Source organism: Taeniopygia guttata, chromosome 4 (genome assembly GCF_048771995.1).
Source record: "Taeniopygia guttata chromosome 4, bTaeGut7.mat, whole genome shotgun sequence".
Classification (NCBI taxonomy): Eukaryota; Metazoa; Chordata; class Aves; order Passeriformes; family Estrildidae; genus Taeniopygia; species Taeniopygia guttata.
In genome coordinates, this window is record NC_133028.1 from 12217326 (window position 1) to 12240534 (window position 23209).

The 23209-nt window shown below is 38.8% G+C and overlaps 1 protein-coding gene across 2 annotated transcripts in view; it reads left to right on the forward strand.

Moving 5' to 3' along the window:
• Window positions 1-23209, forward strand: part of JAKMIP1 (janus kinase and microtubule interacting protein 1) — an 87559-nt gene that overhangs the window by 56207 nt on the left and 8143 nt on the right. For both annotated transcript variants that reach the window (XM_030270717.4, XM_072927991.1), the window contains exons 15-19: window positions 1432-1485; window positions 2457-2522; window positions 4900-4968; window positions 8087-8164; window positions 9722-9925. In XM_030270717.4, the coding sequence (XP_030126577.2) occupies window positions 1432-1485; window positions 2457-2522; window positions 4900-4968; window positions 8087-8164; window positions 9722-9925 (471 nt within the window). The remainder of the gene's footprint in view (window positions 1-1431; window positions 1486-2456; window positions 2523-4899; window positions 4969-8086; window positions 8165-9721; window positions 9926-23209) is intronic.

Sequence of the window (23209 nt, forward strand, 5' to 3'; positions counted from 1 at the left end):
TTTAACATCCATCCAAACACAAGTGTTTTAGGATCTGCACCATTCCAGAGTTAGTGATGTGCACAGTTAAATAGCTCATGTAAGCATTTGGGAACACCCCTGAAGTTTTTGGGAAGAGACAGAGGTGACCTCTCTGGATAGAAAAACTCAAAAACCACACATTGCCCTGTGAAATGTTGGCCTTTTCTAAGTGCTGAATATGAATAGAAGTTGAGGGTGGCAGCATTTAACAAGGCTCTTTTGCTTTATGTATGTGTATGAAGCATTTTGGACTAACATGGACTGGTCTGTTCCCATGCTCTCAAGGCTTCCTGTCTTCAAATAGCATGGCTGCATACAGGCTGTCAGTGGAAATTATCCCTGCTCCATGGTAACTTTGGTCTGTTAATTGCAGACCTGACTTGGGACAGTTCAGGAGAATGTGATTACCTGTGGTTAAACAGTTCCATGACCCTTTCCAACAACTTTTTAAACTGAAATAGAGTTGTGTGGCCTAGGAATGGATCCTGGCACCGTGTTAAATACAGGCATCATGTGAATTTTATCAGGAAAAGGTTCTTCACCCAGGGGGTGGTTGGGCACTGGAACAGCTCCCCAGGGAAGGGTCACAGCACCAGCCTGACAGAGCTCAAGAAGTGTTTGGACAGTGCTCTCAGGTACATTATGTGACTCCTGGGGATGTGTAGGGCCAGGAGTTGGACTCAATGATCCTGATGCATCCCTTCCCAGCTCATCATATTCTATGATTATGTGATTCCATGAATTTATGCCACTCTTTTTTTAATCAGAGGAGTGGTTTTCTTTATTGCAGTGGCTGAGCCTTAATAAGGATGGGTTGTTTAGTTCATTATATGAGAGCTGAGTGGCAGAGAAATGCGGCTTTCTAATCAGAAAGATGATTATGAGCTGATAAGCTGTTTGGAGGAGGATGTTCAGCCCACTGTGCACATTCCCTTCTGCCACTGTAAGGCTGATTTGAAACTCCATGGTTTTGTTTAAAAGCAAACCACCAAGCAAACTTTCTTAGCAATTATTTGTTTATACTCTCTGTCCCTGTAACTTCTGTAGCTTGATGTGGTTGATGATCCACTCCAAACAAAAAAAAAAAAAGTCTTTTAAGCCCTTTCTCTTTATGTCTTTTAAACCTGTTTATCAGTTTTGATCTTTCCTCTACACACATTAACAGGAGGATAAGTGTGAATAATACAGGACATAGACATCCAGGTTGCTTCTTATAATTGAGAGTGACTTTTGGTTTTGTTTTAAAGTACCAGTAATTACTTTTGTAATTGTGATGCAAAACTATGTTTCACTTATTTACACTTGAAGTCTTTTCACACACAGAAGAGAATAAGGGGTACATAAAATGTAGCATATAAAAACTGTTTCTGGCCTACTTCATAAAAAATAAGTGTCAAACATCTTTTTCAGGACGTGAATATATCTGAACTTATGAAGAAGCTAGATATTCTTGGAGATAATGGGGTAACACTTTTTTACTTTTAAATGTACCTCCAGTTTCATGGTTAATTTAAAGCCTTATTTTTCCACAGCAAATACTAACATCCAAGAGAGTGCACAGGGTGATTTTTATATGACTGTGTTTGTATGAAGAATATGAATGGTTAGGAATGGCTTTTATGACATGAAATCTTTTAGTTAAACTGATAGTAGTGAAAAGAGTATTTTTCAAGGTAGGATTTGGTCTTGACCAAATGATACGGAAAATAGGCACTGTAATAGGCAAAGTGAAAAGATGCAAAACAGAAGGCAAAGCCAGACCAAGTTGTGAATTATCCCTCTGGAGTAGTAATAGTAGCACCTTCTACTGTGAAGGCTGTTACTGCCAGGAGTGGATTTTCTGGGAGAAACGCAAGGATAACTCTCTCCCCCTTTTCCCTCTTTATTGCTAAGTACTGTATGAAATCGCATTCACACATTTGGGGCACAAACATCCAGGAAGCTGAGTCCAGTTTATAGCTAGATTTAACAGATTGAGGTCTTTTAAATACTAGTTTTGAGTTCTAGATTTGTATGTTACGTTGTAAGTCCTGTGGAGGTTTCTATGGCACTTACTCTTTGCACTGTTTTCTTTAATTGGAAGTCTGAAGTGCATGAAAGCGAGATTCACTTGCTGCAAGGCTTAGTCCAGTGAACTGGCAAAAACAGTAAAAAAATTGCAAAATCCCTGACTGAAAACACTTAATTTTCATTGAATGATCTGTTTCATTGAATGATTTGTTGAAAAAGTGTTGTGGGGTTGGTATGCTGAAATAGAGTGGAACTAAGCACCTTTAGTTTAATTTTCAGTACGTTCAGCCATGGGATCCTTTTTGGTCATGTCTATGATCCTAAATGTTATAACTGATTTACTTTTTGAGTATGGTTAAAACTTGCTGCTTGTGTTAAAGAATGAATTTTTAATCCAATTTTAAATGCATCTTTTTGTATTTTAGAATTTGAGAAATGAAGAGCAGGTTGCAATAATCCAAGCTGGGACTGTCCTTTCCCTCTGTGAAAAGGTAGAATTTAGTAAATATTTTTCTCTGCTAAAACCTGGCCGAGTCTTCTCAGATACCTCCTAACTTTGCCAGGGAAGCATGGCTTTTCTGTTCAGGTCGTCTAGAATGGGGCATGTGTTCATCCTTACATGAATGATGGGATTATGATGTCTTGAGGCCGAACTTAAGAAAAAAACACAGTTAAAAAATAAAAACATGTTTTGGAGATATTCCCTTAGCATAGAGTACTAAAAATCCACTTAACACAAGAGAGTTCATTCCCAGAAGTGGTGGTGCCCTCAGTGCTCAGGAGCAGTTGTGAGGTGCCCTCTGTAAGGTGCCCGTGGTGCCTTTTGGGCTCCTTTCTGTGGATGACTGAAAAAGCTCAGAGTAGTCACTGGTCCTTTCTTCTGTAAATTAGTGGACATAGAGAAAAAGTAGTTTGCACAAGACAATCAGGTCACTCATTTCTGTATGGCTAGTTCTTTACTTCCAGAGAATATAATCTGTATATGAAAGGGGTGATATTTAGAACTAAGAAAGACTTGCAGGTTTCTCTGAAGAAGCTCTGTGCATCCTTTTCATGTGTTTCCATTAAATCTTTCCTGATGTATTGTTGAAATTCAGAATCAGATATTTTAAATTAAAATTTGAGCAGTTTTAATAATTACTTTAATTGATATAATTTTAATAATCTACTTATCTAAATACCTTGAAGTAAATAATCTACATTAGGTAATTTAATAATCATTAATTTAAATGAGTAATTGCTATAAGCAAAATACAAATGGGAAAAAGGGCTAAAATCCCTATGGTTTTTCACTGTGCTGTGGCATTAAAAGAAAAGGAATTTTAGCATTTACATCCAAAAATGAAAGGAGAAGAACCCCACTATATAGATATACCCACTAAGATATAGACTCCCAAAAATGCTGTTTGTGTCTCCTGTGCCCCTTGGTTTGTGAAAGGTTAACAGGCATAGAACATTCAGAATCAACATTTGGTTTTGCATATCATTTGCATACCTTAAAAAAAATTAGACCTCTAATTTTTGCAAATAGCCCTTCACTTGATTGAGGGAAGCTGTGAGAGATGCTCAGGATTTCCCATTTCCATTGATTTCAAAGGTTCAGAATGCTCAAATATCCGTGGTGAGGCTTTCCATAGGAATATCTTCCGCTTGTCACCTTCAAAATGAAGAAAACAAAGATGGTGAAAATAGAATCTCTGGGGAATATGGTGTTCTGTCAATTTTTTTTTCTGTAGAAAGCTAACTAAAGCTAACTTTTTTCCTGTAGAAAGCTGCTAAGCAGATAAAACAAATTTCAAATTTTATTCATCAATCTCTTAAATAGTGGAAGGTTCAAAATGATGAAGTAATGAATTCACATTTCATAAATTGTAAACTTATGTTTGAAATTTTCTATACAAATCTTGGGGGAAAAAAGCTAGTATGTCATTAATTCCTTTGAGTCTGAGGTCTAATGAAGTCACTGAAACACTAAATTAAAGAAATTGATGTGCAAAGTTTACCAAAAGACTTAAAGCAAATATGAGTTAGTAAACAAGGCAGTTGAGGAAAGCGATAATTACCAGTGGAAAATCTGCTCTGTAGTCATGGGTCCTACATGGTATGAAGACCAGTAGAGAAATCAAATTAAATAATTCAGAACTGACCATTCTCATCCATTCCAATAAACTTAAATAGAAATATTAACATAATCCTGGTGACAGTAATTAAGCAAAAACCTTGTATCCATGCATTTAGCTATTATGATGTGTAATTTTTACCTTTGGAATGCAATGGCTGTTCTTTATTCTGATTGTTTTGAATGTTACCATAGTGGTAAGGGATTCATACTAGCAACTACAAGAGCTTCCATCTGTCTGTCTGTTTTATTTTTCCCTCTACATTACCAATGCTTTAGAAGTGAGCCTTTTCCCAGAAAGAGTACAGCAAATTCTGCAGAATTAAGTGTTGAATTTTCCACCTTGTCTTTTGTTTCAATTGCCCTCTGGAAAAATGAAGGACTGGAGGCCTGAAGTGAGATGATGGTTTTACAAATCAGGCCAACAAGCATTTGAGTAAGAAACAATCAGGTTAATTTTGCATTCTTGACCCAAGTGTATTTTGTTTCTTGAACTTTACAGAGGAAAACCCCATTTTAATTTACTGTAGGAAAGCAACCTCCACTTCTTAGTCTTTAGTGTGTCTCTGCAGTCCTCTTTTCTGCCCATGTTGTTACAACCTGTTTTTTCATGTGTGCCTCCAGAGTGAATAGATAGCATGGGAGAAGCATATGCCTGGAAATGCTGGCAACAAACTTGAGAAATGTTTGGTAGAACCTATTTCAAAATCTCTGCTCATTTTCTATTTTTTCTCTTCACATTGCTGTAGTGGTTGAAACAGATAGAAGGGACAGAAGCTGCACTGACACAGAAGATGTTAGACCTGGAGAATGAGAAGGTAAGAAACAATAGCTAAAAATTCATTTAGCTAAAACTTATATCAAGGGATTGTGCATATATTTCATTCCAGGCAGGTTTGCTGCCTTTCTCTGCTTGAAAGAGATGGCTTCATGGTAAAATAGGCAAGTGTTTCTAGAACAATCTATTGCTTGTGTTCTTTGGGGTGAGACAGAACTTTCCAATCTATATAGAACAAAAATAGCAAAGATATATACAGATTAGGGCACAAAGGCATAACTGGAGAGCACATTAACCAAACAGTGTGAAATTGTCTCTGTGCTTTCTTTGTATATTAATTTGTCAGGCAACAGCTTCATCTTTTTAATATTGAGGTCAGGCTAGAAAAATTGGCAAGGGTCTTTGTTCTCTGGTATTCAGCTTCTGGACAAGCTGTCAAGAACTCTTACTCCAGGTGACCTTTCTTGCCCCATGGCCTCCTTGCCTAAAGACAGAATGTTGTCTCAAAAAGCAAACTGAAGAACAAACTGACCTTATTTTTCATATGTTGAACAGTTTTAGAAAGAGTGTTTGGTTTTATTGGTTTACCATGCATGCTTGTGCTTCACATCTTCAAATGGTGTTCCAAACACTGATCAATCCTCACCACACCTTTTACAGGTAGATAAGTAAGCAGCCTTGCATTCATCCTAAAGAATAGGACAATGAGACAGGGAGGTTAAGTGATTTGCCCAGGGCCACTGAAGAAGTGTGTGTTTGAGCCATAAACAAAAATAGAAGTGCTCAGACTGTGTTCTCTGTTGAGTGTAACCTGTCATACTGATTGTACTTTAACACAGATAAGATACTTTCCACATTTAGTATTTCTTTATTTTTAAGTCTTGTTATGGAAAAATACAAAGGTTTGGGGAAGGGAAAGTGGCCATAAATACTGGATTATTTTGTAAAGAAAAATGGAAAAAATAGGGGGCTTGTAACTTGATATACTATCTTCACCCTTATTATCTCTGATGTTTTCAAGTCTTATAAGCTGTGGATAGCCCTTGTATCTATTTGTTTAGCACAGCAATCTGAGAATCTGCATCCCTAATGATTGACTCAATAAATTGAGAAATTATATTCTGGCAAGATACTTTTAGAAGGACTGAGCACTGGTGTAGTTGTCCTTGAAACCCATGTTAAGGGTTTGAGTTCCTATTTTTGTTTCCTTCCCTCTTGCTTTCTGTGGACAGCCTTTACTATCCCTTTTGAGAAGTAACATGATCAGGGCAGCTGCATTGCTATTCTGAGTTCTGGGTTTTTTATCATCTCAGACAAGTGAATCTGCCTCTGTGGTGTCAGACACTTGTAAGAAAGTCAGGACCAGGCCTGTCCTTTGCTGTGCACTCCCAGTGCATGGTGGTGTTTCATCCTGTACAACAGCCTTGCAGTTGCTGTAACTCATCCATGTCAGAAAATGAGCCACCTGGGTAGTCATGCTGGCATTCAGCTGCATAAACGTGGTGTCTAATACTGTATCACATTCTCCAGAGTTCTGAACTCAAGAGTTCTGGAGATGTCCACTAAGGGCTGAAAAATATATCCTACAAGACTTGTCAGAGGCCCTTTCCCTTCAGAACCAGTAGCATATTTAGTATATGCTGGAATAGAATATTCTAAAATGGCTATCATGGCAAAAGATGCCCATCTGTTCACAAACATATTCCAGCACCAAGACTGAGATCTGACTTAAACTTTGGGTTTGTCTTGAATATTAATTATTAGGGAATTAAAAGAACTCCCAGTTTACAAAATAAATTAATAGTTAATATTATACTTATACAGAGAACAAGTAGCACCTTATTCCTCTGAATCCTCTAATACTGGTCTTATATATTGCTCCTGTTATTAGTTCTACACTGGCAACTGACAGAAAAGTTGTCAGAAGTCCACATATATGTCTGATAGCAAAATTTGGCTAAGTAAGTGACTTTGAGACAATCCCATATCCAATAAAACTAATCAGAGCAGCATTATTTAAATTTTTTAATACTGTTAATAAAAGCTGCAATTAGTGGTCTTAAGAATTCTATGTATTTAATTCAGCATTTATTCTATATGTGCAGGAAATGTAAAAGTTTGTTGATTAGAAAAAAGAATAATAGAAAAAATTAAATCCAGTCAAAGGGCTTTTCTGTTTTTTGTTATACTACTAATTCTTTTGAGTGTGAAAACCTGCTTTGAAAGAAAAGCTAATAAAATTAAGTAACTCTCTTATGTTCTAGTTACTATCATCAAACCTGGTCTAGGGGAAGGTGCCCCTGTTCATGGCAGGGGTGGTTGGATCAAGATGATCTTTGAGGTCCCTTCCAACTCAAAGCATTCTATGATTCTATGATACAAAACACTCTAAAGGCAACCATTTGAATGTCCACAACTTACTTGAAACATAATGTTTTGGATACTGAGTTCCACTGAAACCCCAATATGTGGGGTTTATAAAGTTGAGGAGTTTGATTTTTGAGAAAAAAAGTAAACAATCCCTTAAATCTTAGGTATCTTGAAAACTTCTTCAGCTCTTCAGCTAGTCAATCAACCTCTCTGGGCATCACTTCACCTGTTTCAATTTGGCCTCCTGCCTGTACAGGCTGAGGACTGAGTTGTTACTTCAGCTTCAGTAAAACGTCACGGGATGGTGCTGCAGAATCTAGCTGTGGCCCTGCATGTTTGGGTTTCCTCCCTAGAACAGATTAGACAACTATTAGGGCATGCCCCATGATTTCCTTAAGGTAATATTTCCATGGGATATTTTCATAAAGTACCCTCTCTTGTGCTTGTCTTTTCCCTCCTTTGGTCCTGTGTAAGTTACAGCTGCTGGACCACATGCATGTACATCCCCACTCACCTTTTGCTGCACTTCTGTCAGGTCCAGGCAGGTTTGTACACTGGTGTAGAGGTCAATGCTTTCTAGGTACACATAGGTTGTTAATATGATACACATATTTGAAGTACTAATATAGTAAATTTGATATTCCAAATATTCTTAGGATGAATGTGGTCGTTTGCTATGGGTTTTCTTTTGCTTTCAAGTGGAAAGCTTGCATAAAAATGATGGCATTTATGATTCTTCATAAATTAGGATAAAGAACAAACACTCCCTTGTTTTTATTATTGCTCAGGACCTGTTCAGTAAACAGAAGGGTTATTTAGAGGAAGAACTCGACTACAGGAAGCAAGCTCTGGACCAGGCATACATGGTAGGAAAAGAACAGTCATTAAATTTTTCTATTTGAACAGATCTGATAAAATGCAGGATTTGTTGGGGTTTTTTTCTTCTTTTAATTATAAATAGGACTCTTTTTTACTTTATCTTTTTTTTTTCTTGCCAGACTAGAAATCAACTATTTCTTAAACAAAACTTTAGGAAATGGATTATAGTACTTACAAGTGTAACATTTTGCATTGCATTTTTTATTCCATGATATGCAAACATCTTGTTGGTACATCTCGAAGCTGGTTTATGTATGAAAAAAACCATGACTGCTAAAATACACCAGAAATTACTTTAGAACTTTTTCAGTATTTCTTTTCCTGAAGCATTTGTAAGTATTACTGCTGCTAACCTAAATCAGGAATGCTTGTTCTTCCTATGCAATTCCTTCCTGTGTGTTCCTATCCAACCTTACCCTTCCTCATTTTCAAAAGGGAACCGTGCCTTTTCTCAGGCTAAACAACAATCTGGAATTATCCAAGAATTGGTAAAACTACACACACGACGTTGCTATAGTGAGACTTTGGGAAATCAGAATATAATGGCCTGAAGCACTATTTATATGCTGTAAATGTTTCTTATGTGGAAAATGTTTCCAGAGAAGAAGCAAGGTCTAGTGCTCAGAGCAGATAACAGATAAAAGCAAGCAGGCACTATTTCTAGCACTGTGACCTTGGGCAAGCCATTTAACCTCTCTGTGCAGCTGTTTATGCGTCACTAATATGGATGGAATTACCTACCTCACAAAGGTGTTATGAGGGCCAGAGGGATGTGGTCGGATGCTCTTGATCCAAATATTGTTAGTCTGGATGCTGTTTTTTTATAGGATCGTGCTAACCCAGTAATAAAGGAAACACTGCCATGATTCCTTCCTTTCCCCTTGGGAATACAATTCTCCATGTGAATGTGAAGTTCTTCTGTGTCCTCTGCTTTGCAAAGTACTGCAGTTTGGTCAGTGCATGAGAATCATGTTAGGAATCTGGCAGACAGCAAGAGATGGATGAGGGATTAGTGTATACAAGTGTTCCTTCCTTCATTGCTTATGGCAGCTTGGAGCTAAGCCAGTGACGTAGACTGTGAGCCATGGATATCAGGTCACTAGGGCCACAGAGAGGGAGAGCGAGATTTCTGTTCACAGTTTTTCCTGTGGTCGTTTTATTTTATAGGATGGTTTAACAACTCAGCTGCAGTTGAAGGAAATCTGTTAGTTTAAGTTAAATTTGTAATGTTCAGCATCGGGATTTGGAGTTTTATCAGGTACTGAATGCAGACCTATCATCTGAATCTTTCTTAAATGGAAGAATCAATGATTTGCTAGAGCAGGACCCATCTCCCGGGTGTCAATCCGTGCCATGAGGCTGCGTGCACTCTGTGTGGAATGCTCCTCACTGCTCACGCTTGCTGCTTTCTGTCTTCCTGTCTGTGTCCATCCTGCCCTCCTGCCTTACCTTGGCTTGCTAGCCTTCTCCTCTAGCTCTTGGTGGGTCGTTTGCTTGCTGGATTCAAACGTCAGCCTGTCTGTGTGTGATTTGGGTTGCATTAGAAAATCCAGGAGCTGGAGGCCACGCTGTATAATGCCCTGCAGCAGGATCCAGGCAGGCGGGCGAGCGAGTCGCTGACGGAAGCGCAGCGTGAGGATTTGCGGGCGGCGGTGGAGAAGGTGCGGCGGCAGATCCTGAGGCAGAGCCGTGAGTTTGACAGCCAGATCTTGCACGAGCGGATGGAGCTGCTGCAGCAGGCCCAGCAGGTAATCCCGGTTCTCTCTCCTCCCCCTTGGTGTTGGTGTTACCTCTGTGGTTGCCGCCACTGCCCGTACGACAGCATCGCTTCACCCTCACCTCGTGGAGTTCTGTTCAGTCTGGTCTCTGTACAGCTCCCGTGCCAAGGAGCCGTGTGGTGTCAGGACCTGGTTGTGCTGGGCATGGTGCACACACAGAACAAGTCACTGTCTCACCACAAGGTGCTGTTGCACAACCTTTCATGTCTGAGCAACCACACCATCTTCCACAGGACTCCAGTGGGAGCTTGCTGCAAGGGTCAGGCCTAAAGTGGAAAAAGTGAGAATGGAAGGTTGTTAGAGTGTAACACTATGAAAGGAGTAAAGGCAGAAAGAGTAGTTACAGGAATCCAAAGGGGTTACCCCCCTCCTTTTTATTTATTTTAGCTATTTATGAACTCTTCTAAATAAAATTAAAAAGAGGAAGTCTCAGAAAGTCTTTTAAGAGGCCATTTACAAGCTTTCATTCCTGTAAATTCATTCAGAAAAGTCTTGTCTGTCCAAACGGCTTCCTTTAGCACAATTATTGACAACATGAATTTGGCAAGGTCCTGGCCTACAGAATGTGGTAATTATTTAGTATTGGTAGCATTGCTAATGTTTTTGTGCAAATATTCAGCGAAAGAAGAGAGCTGCATGTCTCAGGGTGTTAATTATTCACTTCAGCAGAAATAATTGCTTCCAAGAATTTTGGTTCTCCTTTATAGTAGACTCTGGAAGTTGTAGGCAGATGTCCTAGATCTTGAGGACTGCTTGGCTACCTTCTGTGCAAGTCTGAAATCACATACAGTAAATGCCAAAATGTGCTATGCAGATGTGTCCAGAACAATGTTGCTATTTCAGGTGATGATTCAGGTGCTGGGGCAAGAACTGCTTTTAGGTTAGTCCAGGCCTCTCTCTGTTCAGGTTGGCTTCGTAGATGAGTATAGACGAAACTGATGTAATGTGACCCAGCACTGTTGTGTTCATCTCCTGTCATTCTGCAGTGGTGGGAGGTGCTTTCGGTGGCAGTGCTAGACCTGAGCTCTGAGTTCCAAGAAGTTTCCTTTCTCTACTACTTTACTCTGTTCCATTGGTTTGGAATATGTAACATTGAGAGCAAGAGATGAATTTGTTTAATGGGTTGTCACCTATTTTTAGTCATCAGCAATGGTGCACAGAAAGCTGGAGAAGGTAGGTACCAGCTGACACCTTTAGTGGCAGCAAATACTAAATTTGGTACATAAGGATGGAGCCAGAATATATTAGTTTATTGTAGCTGAAAATTAGTGGGAATGGAGTTTTTTGTTAGTCTCTTAGGCATTCCCATTTCCTAGCCAGACTGTTGGTGTTTTATTCAAAACAATAACACAGCGCTTTTCAGTTGGGTAAATATTGTTTGTGAATGATATTTAATGGGTGTGAATGACATTGAGTGTTGAGTAATGGCTCTACAACTAAATAATTGTCAATTTCAGATTTTAACATCAGACTAGATATAGTTTTATCCTTTTCTTTCACCAGGAATGTGGTTTGACATATTTTGTGTCCCTTGTTAGAGTGTATTTTTGGGGGACCTGGGCAGAGCCTCTAAGTTGAGCTCATGTAATAGTGGCAAATAGAAAGGAAAAAATAGGAGTACACTGATAAAGTGAAACAGTTTTCTCAGAGGACTCAAAAATCCATATTTTATGCATATCTGGGGTTTAATTTAGATTTTGTTCCAATTTGTTCCATGGCCTGCTTGCTATCATTTAGAGCACTTTATATGCACATCTGGAGCACATCTTCTGTTAGTCCAGTTCACGTATAACAGATTGCTTCACAACATAAGGTTAAATATGACAGTACATGGGAAAACAAAAATGCCGACATAAACATAGCTTCATTAGCCATGGATGTTTATGCACCTGTCTCCAGATCCATTTTATAGGATGTCATTAGAGTTTCGTGTTGTGCCCATCTCATTAGATGTTACAGCCCTGCAGGACATGTTAAACTGAATTCCACTGCTTAATAAGCATCTAAGTATTTTAGTCATCTATTTTTAACACACACACACACATGCCCTCCCCCCCCGACACATTCCCTATTAAACAGGAAAAACAAAGGCAAAGATGCTAGTTAATTTGCCTGGGATATTGGAGGGCTAATTCTCATGGGATTACTTTCATCTCACTAGCAAATGACAGAAGCTGAATGTTACAGAAATGAAACCCCACTTGTGCTGAGAGAATCCTAATGAATGGATGAAGCTGCACTAAGTACATCTCTGATAAGTACCCTCCTTTCCTCATATATTTATGTCCAGGAGAGGTTTTGCTGACATTGTGACATCAGCAAGCACCCACTGCACTTTGTTTTGGCAAAACAGTTGTCTAGACCTGCAGATTTCACAGTCTGCAGTGCCTCTACAGTATGTGCAACACTTCTTCCTCTGCTGAAGTGGAGGTTACAGAGAATGATAGGACAACATGATGGACCTGCAAGGCTTAATACAGTCTCCTTGTTGCAAACACTCTCAAACATTCCCTGAAACAGAAACCGTGCACTAAAGACAACGAATTCTATAAAACTTTGGATGTTCAATCACTTCAGGAGGCCTGTTGCTTTGCTTTCATTACCTTCTGGTCTGCCTGATAGAAGGGCTTCAAAAGAACCCTTTTGAATACCTGCTTATCTGGTAGGCTGGCAACAGTCTGAGTCAAGAGTTTCTGTGTCATAGAGTGAGGGTTCAAGGAGATCTGGTGATGAAGAAAGAGTCCCCTCCCTCTGCCTATAAATGCTCCTTGACTGTACATGCAGGGTGCAGAAGTGGGAGGGCATTTGGTGAAAGATATAGGTTGGTATGCAGGGTTTCATTATAGATGAATTGCTTCATGAAGGGACTTTGAGGGTTTAATGTGTGAGATTCTGGTTTTACAGAGCTGGCAAATGTCCTTCCTGAGGAATGACTGTCTGAGAAGGACAGGGGTGGGCATAAGGAAAGGGGTAAATGGCTGCCCTGGTGTGAGCCTGTGCTGCTTTATGTGTTCTTCTTTGTCCAGATGTAAAGCTTGAGTTCTTGACCACTGGGTATTGACTTTGTTCCAGTGAAATAAATGTATCATAGGAAGTTAGGCTCTGTATTACATTGGTAGGTCTGTTCTTCTTGGGCATGTATAGCCCCAAATGATTACTGTTCATTAGTATATAAATGGAATCATTCATGTATACCCATTGTGCATTAAGGAAACCAGGCCTCTGTGGAGCCAAATTAGACAGACTGTGTGATTAGATCTGCTTGCTAAGGCACACAACAGTTTTATTAAACCCAGAGTGCAACATGCAGGTCTGGGGGACAGATCCTCAGCAGAAGTATGTTGGCAGTATTCCCTCTAAGTCAGAGAGGTTGCTCTGATTTACACCATCCTCTCTATTTGGAGGAGGTAAAACATGTTAATTAAAAATCTGTCATAAGCAGCTTGTGATATTTGCTTCCAGCGATTGGGCATGTGCAGATATTGCCATCAAAAAAGTCTCATTGTGCTACACTGCTATTACAACCTTTTGGAAATAATGTCTGGTTTATTTTTAGCAGGACTTCATTTAAAAGTAACATTTGTGCTATAGTCAGTGCAGTGGAATGACTTTAATGCTTTTTTGAAAATATGAAGGTCATTACTCGCAAGTTCTGTTAAGAAGAGTAATTTTTTATGCATATACTTTGAATCATTTCTAGAGGGAGAGAAAAATGTGTTGTGTAGCCATAAAATCCATCTCAGAGAAAAGATATTTTAAACAGAGCAATACATGTTTCTGAAGTAGTGATATCAACTTCCTAATAACACAAAGTAAAAAAAAAAACAGACCGTAAAACAAAAAACCTCAAACAAAAAAACACCAGCAGCCTAAAAAATCACAGTACAGAAAATCCACACAACATTATGGTAAGTTCACCTTAAAAATATATTGTAATCATCTTGTCTTCTAAAACTAGTAACTATTTAAATGTCAAATTATGCTTTATATAGATCAAATAAATTAAAAACCAAAATATATTCTTGTTGGTTTTACTGTAGCTGTTTCTGGAGTATGAAACTGGGGAAAGTCAGCAGAAGCAGGTTTTAAATTAGGATAGATTTATTCAAATTGCACTGTTGGCAGTATTCAAACATGAAGATAATTTATAATAGAAATGTAATTTATTCTGATTTCATCTGAGGTTATTTTAAAACCGAACAGAAGATAGAAAATCCTTGAAGGATAGCTGATTGACACAAGTTCCAAAAATGGCTGCTGCCAGTCAGAAGGTATATGAAAGACAGATTTTATTAATGTAGTCCAATAATTTCCTAGTGCAGTCTTATCTTTGTATAAAATTGTTAGAAAAAAGGAAAGATAAAAGATAGTTCATTGTGATTTTTTCCCCCCTATGTTATACTTTAGAACCGTACTAAGCTCAGTGTGGTTTCTTTTAACTTGAGTTAGAATATTCTTGGGTGAAGCTGAGTTTTACAGAGTGAAAGAAATCATTACTTTAGTTGTAGACATGAATATAAGACATCTATGAACTACTGAACTCATCCAATTCCAGCTTTAAATAGTTGGAATATAGCTGTAAAAAGTTTAACTATGTTTTCATTAAACTAGGACATTTACTCCTGTGACCAGATTGGATTATTCAATGGTAAGAAGAGCAGAAATTACCACTTTATTTGCAATTTACTAGAAGGAGGCAAATCTTCAGTACAGAGCAGGTACTGACCTCCATGTGCCACTCCACAGAGAAGGATTCACTGCTGGTGCGATGCCTCAGGCGCTGCTTTTCATGACACCGAGGGAAAGTCAGAAGCACCGATGTCCTTTTTCATCCTGAAATGTCAAAATATCGCTTGAAATTAAGAAACAATAGCTAATTTTCTTCACTGAGTTCCTTAGTTCTTTTTCTGACCAGCAGGTTTTTTTTCTGAAGGCACAGCTCTTCTGGCTTAAAGGCCAAACAAAACTATGGCAAATGCTATTGATCTATGAGTTCTTCCTGTTCTCTTCCGTCTGGACAATTTTTCCATGCTGGGAGAGCAGTTTGTTTACAAATCCATAGGGTTGGATGTCAGCATATCTATATGACCATATTGGATCAGCCATTTATAAATAGATATTTGTTTGGAAGAGAGGATGGTTGGTGCTTGTTTCTCGCCCAAGGAGAACTATTAAAGTCTAATGTTTTGGAACACTTTTGGGGAGAGAGAAAGGGAGGGAGGATGCTGTGCTCAGTGCACCTCATTGATAGGCATAAGGAGGTGCTGTCCTAAATCTGTCCTCTCTGGCACAGTGCTTTGTGAAAGAGAGGACAAGTCAAAGACAGCCCCTCCTCTGCCATGTTGCTTTGTGCCAGAGAGGCTGGCTTGGTCAAAAATTCACAGCTGTGTCACACAGTTTAGAAATTAGGTAGAAGTATTACTATGAACCTTGGCTATATATGGCTATAATAATAACTGGGGACGCTTAGATAATTTTTCCTCTAAATCTACCTAGATTTAATGATGTAATGTTTTTATTTTGAATCTCAAAGGTTAAGCTGCTAGCTGTTTGCATACAATATGATGAGATATACATAGGGTAAATATTTCTTTTTTTTTCCCTTACTATTGATGGTCTGTAGTTGTTTAAAATATTATAGATTACTGTTGATAATGTGATTTTTTATATTCATGAATCACTCTTAAAAGCACCTGATATACCACAGCTGTATAACTGTCATCAATATTCATCAAGCACATCATGACTAGGCTAATCATGGTTGACCTGTGGTATTGATTTGTCATGCAGGAGTGAGCATGGAGTCTTTCAGCACATTATTGCTGCTATAATGACAATATCACAACAACTTTCTGTAATTTCCCACAGCTGACATGCATGGCAGATCAGGGTTAATTATAGTAATTTCTATATGTTCATCTTACAGTGTTTCCCTGCATATGTTTTCTTTATAGAGTCTTCAACTGTGTCTGCTTTGCTTGTTGCTTTAGTGATGCTACTTGTCTGAATAAGTGGTGATAGTAGAACTACTGTACCTAAAAAATATATATCTGAGAGGTCTGCTCTCTTTGTCCTAAACAAGGTGTGACTGAGGGTCTACTCAAAGTAAGAGCAACTGTATGCCTTGCAATAATATTAGTATCAAGAAAACTCATATCTGAAATTTGATTTCTGAAATCCTCTCATCTGAAATCCTGAGCGCCCTGTTTCTTAGGAAAGAGCAGTGGGAGCTGAGGAAAGGCAAGGCAAAAAGAGAAAGTATGTGAAGTTTGTTACAGAAGTTAACGATTAGTGTATTTTCATATGCCCAATACATACATATATCATTATAATTACCTACATGGGAATTTGTTATTTAAATATTTGAATGTAAAATAATCTAAATTTAATGATAACTATTATATTATGCTTCTGGTTTTTGGGGTTTTTTTCCTGCCTGATAATGTGTCTAGGCTGTCACAGAGTCAGTTTTAACATGTGGAATGTGTTTTGTCTTCTGAGCTCACACAGACTTAGCATAGCCATTCTGTGTAAATGTAAATCTAATATGACTTAAATTATTGGTTTCCCTAATGAAAAGCAATAGGACTGTTGATATTCTTCTGTATAGTGTTGTATAAATTAAAAGATTCTCAGTGTTAAAAAAGATTAATCAAGTTTACTAATGAATACTACATACATATAGTATTTTTTATCAGATTATAACAGTTATTTGGTGTTGAATGCATTTATAAAATTCACTGGTTTACAACTACAAATGTGACTGAATATATACGCTGAGAAATGCATCAGTGCAGCTGCTAAAAGGTTCATTCTCCTCAGAAAGGAAAATAAAGAAACTACAGAGGCATAATAAAGATTAAAAAGAACAATTGTCCTACATCAGTAACTATTAATTGGATTATAATTAGACTCCAGAACAGAGAAAATAATGAAATTTGTACCTGCTGTGCAAACAAAATAATAATTGAGAATCAGAGAGGTACAGTCCATCCAAAATAATTATTATCATATGCAACTGGCTGAAATTTACATTAAGTTTTCATTCATGAAGTAAAATAAGATGTCAAAAAAAAACCAGCTTACACTAATGCTGTTGCAGTGGCATTTTTGTTTCCTTATGACCATTATGCAAAATCACATTCTAGGAATATGGGATTAAAGGGAACATTTGGATTTCTGAATATACACCCCTTCCATGAGTGATGCATGTGACAATTGCCTATGCAAATTGTATTGTTAAAACACTACATGCTTTTAAACAGCTGTTAAAATGCATTGGATTTCAAAAAAGCCCAAGAAAAGACTGTATTTATCCATCACTTTAGTGATTTGAATAATAGCTAAAGGCAAGTCAGTTTATATTCATCTTTGTTTAAATTTATACATGTAATACAGTTATGCCATTCACACTGCTGAAGATCTTACATACCTGAACAGTGAGGAGACTCTTCTTAAAAGAATGATTTAATGAAACGATATTGATTCTTCCCTCTGTCAGATTGATAAAATATTTCCTGTAGATTGAGATACCTTCTTGATCATAAGATGGTTTCAGAGATTCAAAACATGGTTCATGTCAGATGTAGCCTGTCCATGGTGCCCATCTTGTGAAAGGACATTAACCTGAACCTTTCCAACATTTCAGGGCCAGGTTCTAAGCAGCTTAGCAAATCCTTCTTTGTCTGCTTTGTGCTAAAATTATCAAATTGTTTTTTTGGATTTGCTGGTGAACGTAAATCCAATAAGAGTGTGTCACAGGAACTGTTAAAGTGATTTCTAACCCCCCTGATTAGTACATTCCTGAATTTTCACAAGTGCAGTAGCATGGCAAGGAGAATATTTTGCAGCTAGATTAATTATCTTCTTGGTGTTGCTGTCTGTAAAACAGTATATTCATATGGGTGGACTCTTTACTTATTTTTTTAGGGAACAAGAATATCAGTTCTACAGTTCGACACCTAAATGAAGGATGATGTGGTGATCATCATCTGAAAGACAAAATTTGTCACAAAAGTTCTTTTCCTGATAGATTTTTCCCCAATTCACAAAGCTTCTTGAGGATTTCGAGGCATCTAAGGTGTTGGTTCAGGACTGTGAATGTCTGACTAGCCCTGTGAGTAAACTGGAGAGGACAGAAGGCTTGGATGAAGAAGTCCATGTAGCCTGCATCACTGCCCAGTTTAATCAAATGAGGAAGTGCACACATTTTGGCTGCTTGGGGACCTGCTGGACCTGGCATTTAAGTGCAGTAGGGCACTTCTGTACAGCTCAGATCACTTTTCTTTCTTTGTATTACTGAGGTTTCTCCCATGTCAAAATTTATGAGAAATCATTACTGTGCTGAAATGTTGCCTCCAGTATAAAAATGATAGCTCTGAGACTGCAATCCAGGGCTCACTGAACTCAGACTAAGGATTTCCATTTATTTCAGCACTCCTTTACAAAGGGAGCAATATTAATGGGAATGGTACTTAATGTAGATGGATTGCTATTAAAACATGCTGGGCACTCAGACTTCATGTGTTCTGTGTGGGAATGCCATTAACCTTATTTTTAAATGGAGCAATATTGTCATTTTGGCTAAGCCACAAGCTGAGTCTTCTAAGCCTGTGTTACTGAAATGTCTCTATTAGTGAAAAGTAGAGTAATATTTCCAGGCACGCATGCACCATCATGATGCTTGCATTTTGCCTAAACTTTGATTCCTCAGACTTCCCAGAGATGTGGCATCCAACCTTGGGGTTGCAGTATAGCTGCAGGAACCAAAGCATTCTACAAATGACAAAATTTGCCTTTTGAAGTCAGTACCTGGCTGGTTCTTTACTGGAAGTGTACTAATATGATTTCATTGAACCCTTTGTCTTCAATTTTAAATACTGTTTTATCCTTTTTGTTGCAACCTTGTACAGGGGAGTAATGACAATAATCAATCTGCATCCAGGGTTATCTAGCCTCCTGCTGAGTTTGGATGCAGATTGATTGTTGTCATTACTCCCTTGTTCAGGGGTGCAACAAGGTGCTGGAAATTTTCCAGCTATCAGGAGAATTTTGTTGTACGTGCAGGGATGTGTGAATTGGTCCCACCAAGGCCAGTTTAAGTACCATACTGCCTATAAAGCAAAGCTTCTGCCAAACTTAGACACTCCCACTAGGAAGGTCAGACCTGCTGGGAGTAGGAATCTGTAGTCCCATCTTGGTGGCTCTTGGTGGTCCTTTGCTACTGGAGAAAGGAAGACCTGATTTATGTTAATTTCCCTGACAGTACTGGAAGGCACTTGTCATCCAAGTTTACCAAAGAGAATTGCTTCAGTGAGTCGCTGAACTTCAAGAAGTGGATCCTGTTTCCCAGAAAAATGAAGTTTCCATCATGAGGTGAAAGGAAATGGAGGACTATGAGCATTTATGAGGAATCTTCTGCTGAAAAAAAAAAAAAAAAGTCAAATTTCTTGCTTTTGGGGCAGCTGGACAATCCTTTGTGTTTGGGATCTCTCCAGGAATTAAACTGGAGAGGCCTACAGTCAGTGAACATATAATTTATATAACTGTGGTTGACTGTTAGTAAACATCCCTTTTGTGACTGTTTTTCGTAACAATGTCATATGTAGTGCCTGCCACATTATGGGCAGTCTTTGCCTGTCTTGGCATTACAGAATTCCAAAGGAAGTGTGTACTTTAGCTGCCTGACCCTTCTGGATGTGCTCTCTCTTACCTAATTGTTAGCATTTTTAGGCTGCTACATCTGCGCCGCCTACTTTTGCATATGTGCTGCATGTGTAACAGCTATGAAGAGAAGTTTTACAATGAAACTGAAAAGTCTGTTCAAATCACAATTAAGTAATAGGTAAGGCATCTTGAGTGTCTTTGTTTCTGTGGCTGTCTGGCAGTGGAGTGGATCTGTGAGCTGAGCCCCACTCCTGGCAGAGCGGCAGCTGCTGTTGAGCATAGCCTGGCCAGCAGAGCCATCTGCTGATAGCTCTGCACAGGGAATGCTCAGCCCTGGCTGCACCATGGCTGCCTGGGAGCACTTACTCAGAAGTGGCAGCAAACTCATTGCTAGTGGGAAAATGATTTCTTTTTCGAGTAGGTGCTGCCACACTGAAATGGGGGCAGGTCCAACCCTTTTTCGAAACTCAGGGAAGCTCCATGCAGGGAGTATTTGCAAAGGCACCATCTATTATCCAGAACTTTTGTGATGAGATTTCATTTTCTATTGTAATAAAATCAATGGGAAAAAAGTATTCATTATTTTGGCATATTGGTTTTGAATGCAGGCAAGGTGGACAGTGTTAGGAGTCTGTCCCTTATGTTTACTCTCTTCATGGTTGCACTCCCATTGCCCTGTTCTTGCCTGACTATGGCTCTTTGTTTGCCTACAGTAACTCCATTGTATGGCCCCGTGATTTGACTACACAGGGTTATTCTCATGAATCCTGCCAGTCCCAAAAAGGTGCACTCCTGTGACTGAGGGGCAGCTATTAACTGCAGAACACAGGACTTGCTAGAACCCAGCAGAGCACTGCTCTACATTGTCCCTAACCCTCACTCTGACTGTGACCAAGCTGGGGACTCCAAAGGAAACAAGAACACTGCTGGATTCAGGTTGCCTATCAATATTTCCTGTCCCTCTCTTTGTAAAAAAGAAAATAAAGAGAAGAACAGCCTGTGGCTTTCTTTTCAGCTGAGTCTCATTAAAGTTCTGAGAGCAAAATAGAGTTGATTTTGTTGCTTCCTCACACTTTTTTGTGCTGTTGAAAATATACTGGATTTGCAAAGTTCCTGCCTTGCAGGAACTACCAAGCATGGGTAGAGCTGAATGCATCTTTTATAGCACAGTTGTTACACCACCATACTATATATCAGGAAAAGCTCAACTTAGTGATCATCAGTCACTGAAACATAAAAGTATGTAGACTTTCATTATAACAATGAAATAGTTCTGCATGATTTGTTGTCACAGTCACACTTCTACAGACATAAACAAATAAGAATATACTGAAAGAATTTAATCAAGTGTTGAAATCTGAGATCAAGTCCACAGCTTCTTGATTGGTAATTCTTGCAAATGAAAAGAACAGTAGGTAAAGATGTAAAGGCTTATACTGAATCTCAAACAGTCATGCCTTGGTCTTAATTGGTATCTCTAACTTTAGTGTAATTTCCTCCTCAGTAATTAAATAGAGCCTTTGACTGATGAACATATCTTGCTACTTCTAGAATATACTTTTTTGTTACAGCTATGATTATTTATCTTACATGTATCTTTTAAAATTTTGGGAATTGTCATCTTTATGATCAAGATAATGCAGTAAATGCATACAATAAGGGAAAATTACTATTTTTATGTGTTAAATACTCTATGCAAGGGTTAGTCTGTTGGGTTTTTTCCAACCAATATATTGCATATACATGTATATATTTTTAATGCTTTCTTTACAGTTAAATGGAAATAAGTGATTAAATAATATTTTTCAGGATATATAAATAGCTGAACTATGTTGGTTATCTTCCAGCACTGTCCCTGAGCAATCAGAGGATATTCATGGGGATAGCTACACCCACTTCATGCTCCTGGATAATCCTCCAGGGGAAAGCAAGTAAACAGCTAGGAGCAAACAACCCCAAGCTTTGATACCTGATGAACAATTCCAGCCAAGGTCATGTTTTAAACCAAATTTTGCCCTGTCTAGATTCAGACTCTTTAATTTCTGCAGCAAAGAGGTTAGTTACAAAATTTTACTCACTGACAGCAAATGTATTCTGTCACTGTGATTTCCACTCCTATGAGAGGAATACAAGCTGTTTAAGCAATCACCTGCCTCCAGCAGCACATCTGGAGCAGCTCTGAGCACACATTTATACTCACCAGTGCCTGCCTTGCTGGCTGTATCCGCCTGTGCAGGGCAGCAGCAGTGCCCTGGCCGCCTGCCAGCCAGGCCCTGCTCCATGGCTGTTACCAGAATGTGCCCAGGCACAATTCAAGGATGTGAGAAGCAGCCCAGCACTACAGCAAGCAGGGAAAGCAAGAGGTGGCCACTACTGAGCAAGAGATTCTAATCCACGATCAGGTAATCAAGCCCCACAGCACAAACAGGAGCCTGCTGATCCCTAGCTGAACAGCACTAAGAGCTGTAAATTCAATCTAGCACATCCCAGTCAAATGTGTTGTTATCCCAAACCCTTCAGCCCCACACTGGGCACTAAACAGAGCTCCTGTGGTTTCACCCCCTGTGGCAGCCCCACACAGCCACTGTTTCCCTCTCTCCCTCCGCAGCAGGACCAGGAAAGAATTAGAAGAGTAAACTAAAAAACTCATGAGTTGAGATAAAGACAGTTTGATAGGGAAAGCAAAAGCTATGAAGAGAAGCCAAAAAAGAGAAGACATTAATTCACCACTCCTATGGGCGTTCATCCATCTCCAGGAGAGCAGGGCCCATCACATGTACCGGGGACTAGGAAGACAAACACCACCATTCCAAATGTTCCCCTCTTTCCACTTTCTTCCTCCTTCATGTACATACTGAGCATAATGTCACATGATTTGGTTTATTCCATTTGTCAGTTTAGGTCACCTGTCCTGGCTGTGTCTCCTCTCAGCCTCCCATTCACCTCCAACTTCCCTGCCAGAGTATGGAAATGGGAGGATGAAAAGCAGAGAAGACCTTGGCTCTGTGTAAGCCCTGCTCAGCAATAACAAAAACATCTCTGTGTTATCAACCCTGTATTCAAAACACAGCCCCACACCTGCCACTGTGAAGAAAGTTAACTCTACCCCAGCCAAAACCAGCATAATCTGCCTTACTGTTACCAGTCTAGTTGTTTTGAGGGGTTTTTTTTGTAGATTTTCACTGCTAAGAAATTAAATCCTTTCTGTGTTCCCTTTCCAATGGTAGGTTGTCTTTGTATTTTAAGTGATTTTTAAGAAAGTGTATGTCTCTGCACCTTAAAACTAATCTCTATCTTTCATCTCACAAAATTTAACAGTTATTATGGGAGGGAATTGGAAAATGGAAGCCTCAGACTTTTTTTTAGAACTGTTCTGAATAGTTGGAGAAAATAGCTGAATAGCTATAATCTTGAAAAGATGAAAAATTCATGAGGGAGTAATAACATCTTGATTTTTACTTGATTAACATAATTCCCAAATCCTAAAAATGCCATCTTATCCTAATTAACTTGTTCTTTTAGAGACGAACACTTGCTCTAAACCCTGAGGTGAGAAAGCCGCCAGATGTTTGGTGGCTTTTTAATTTT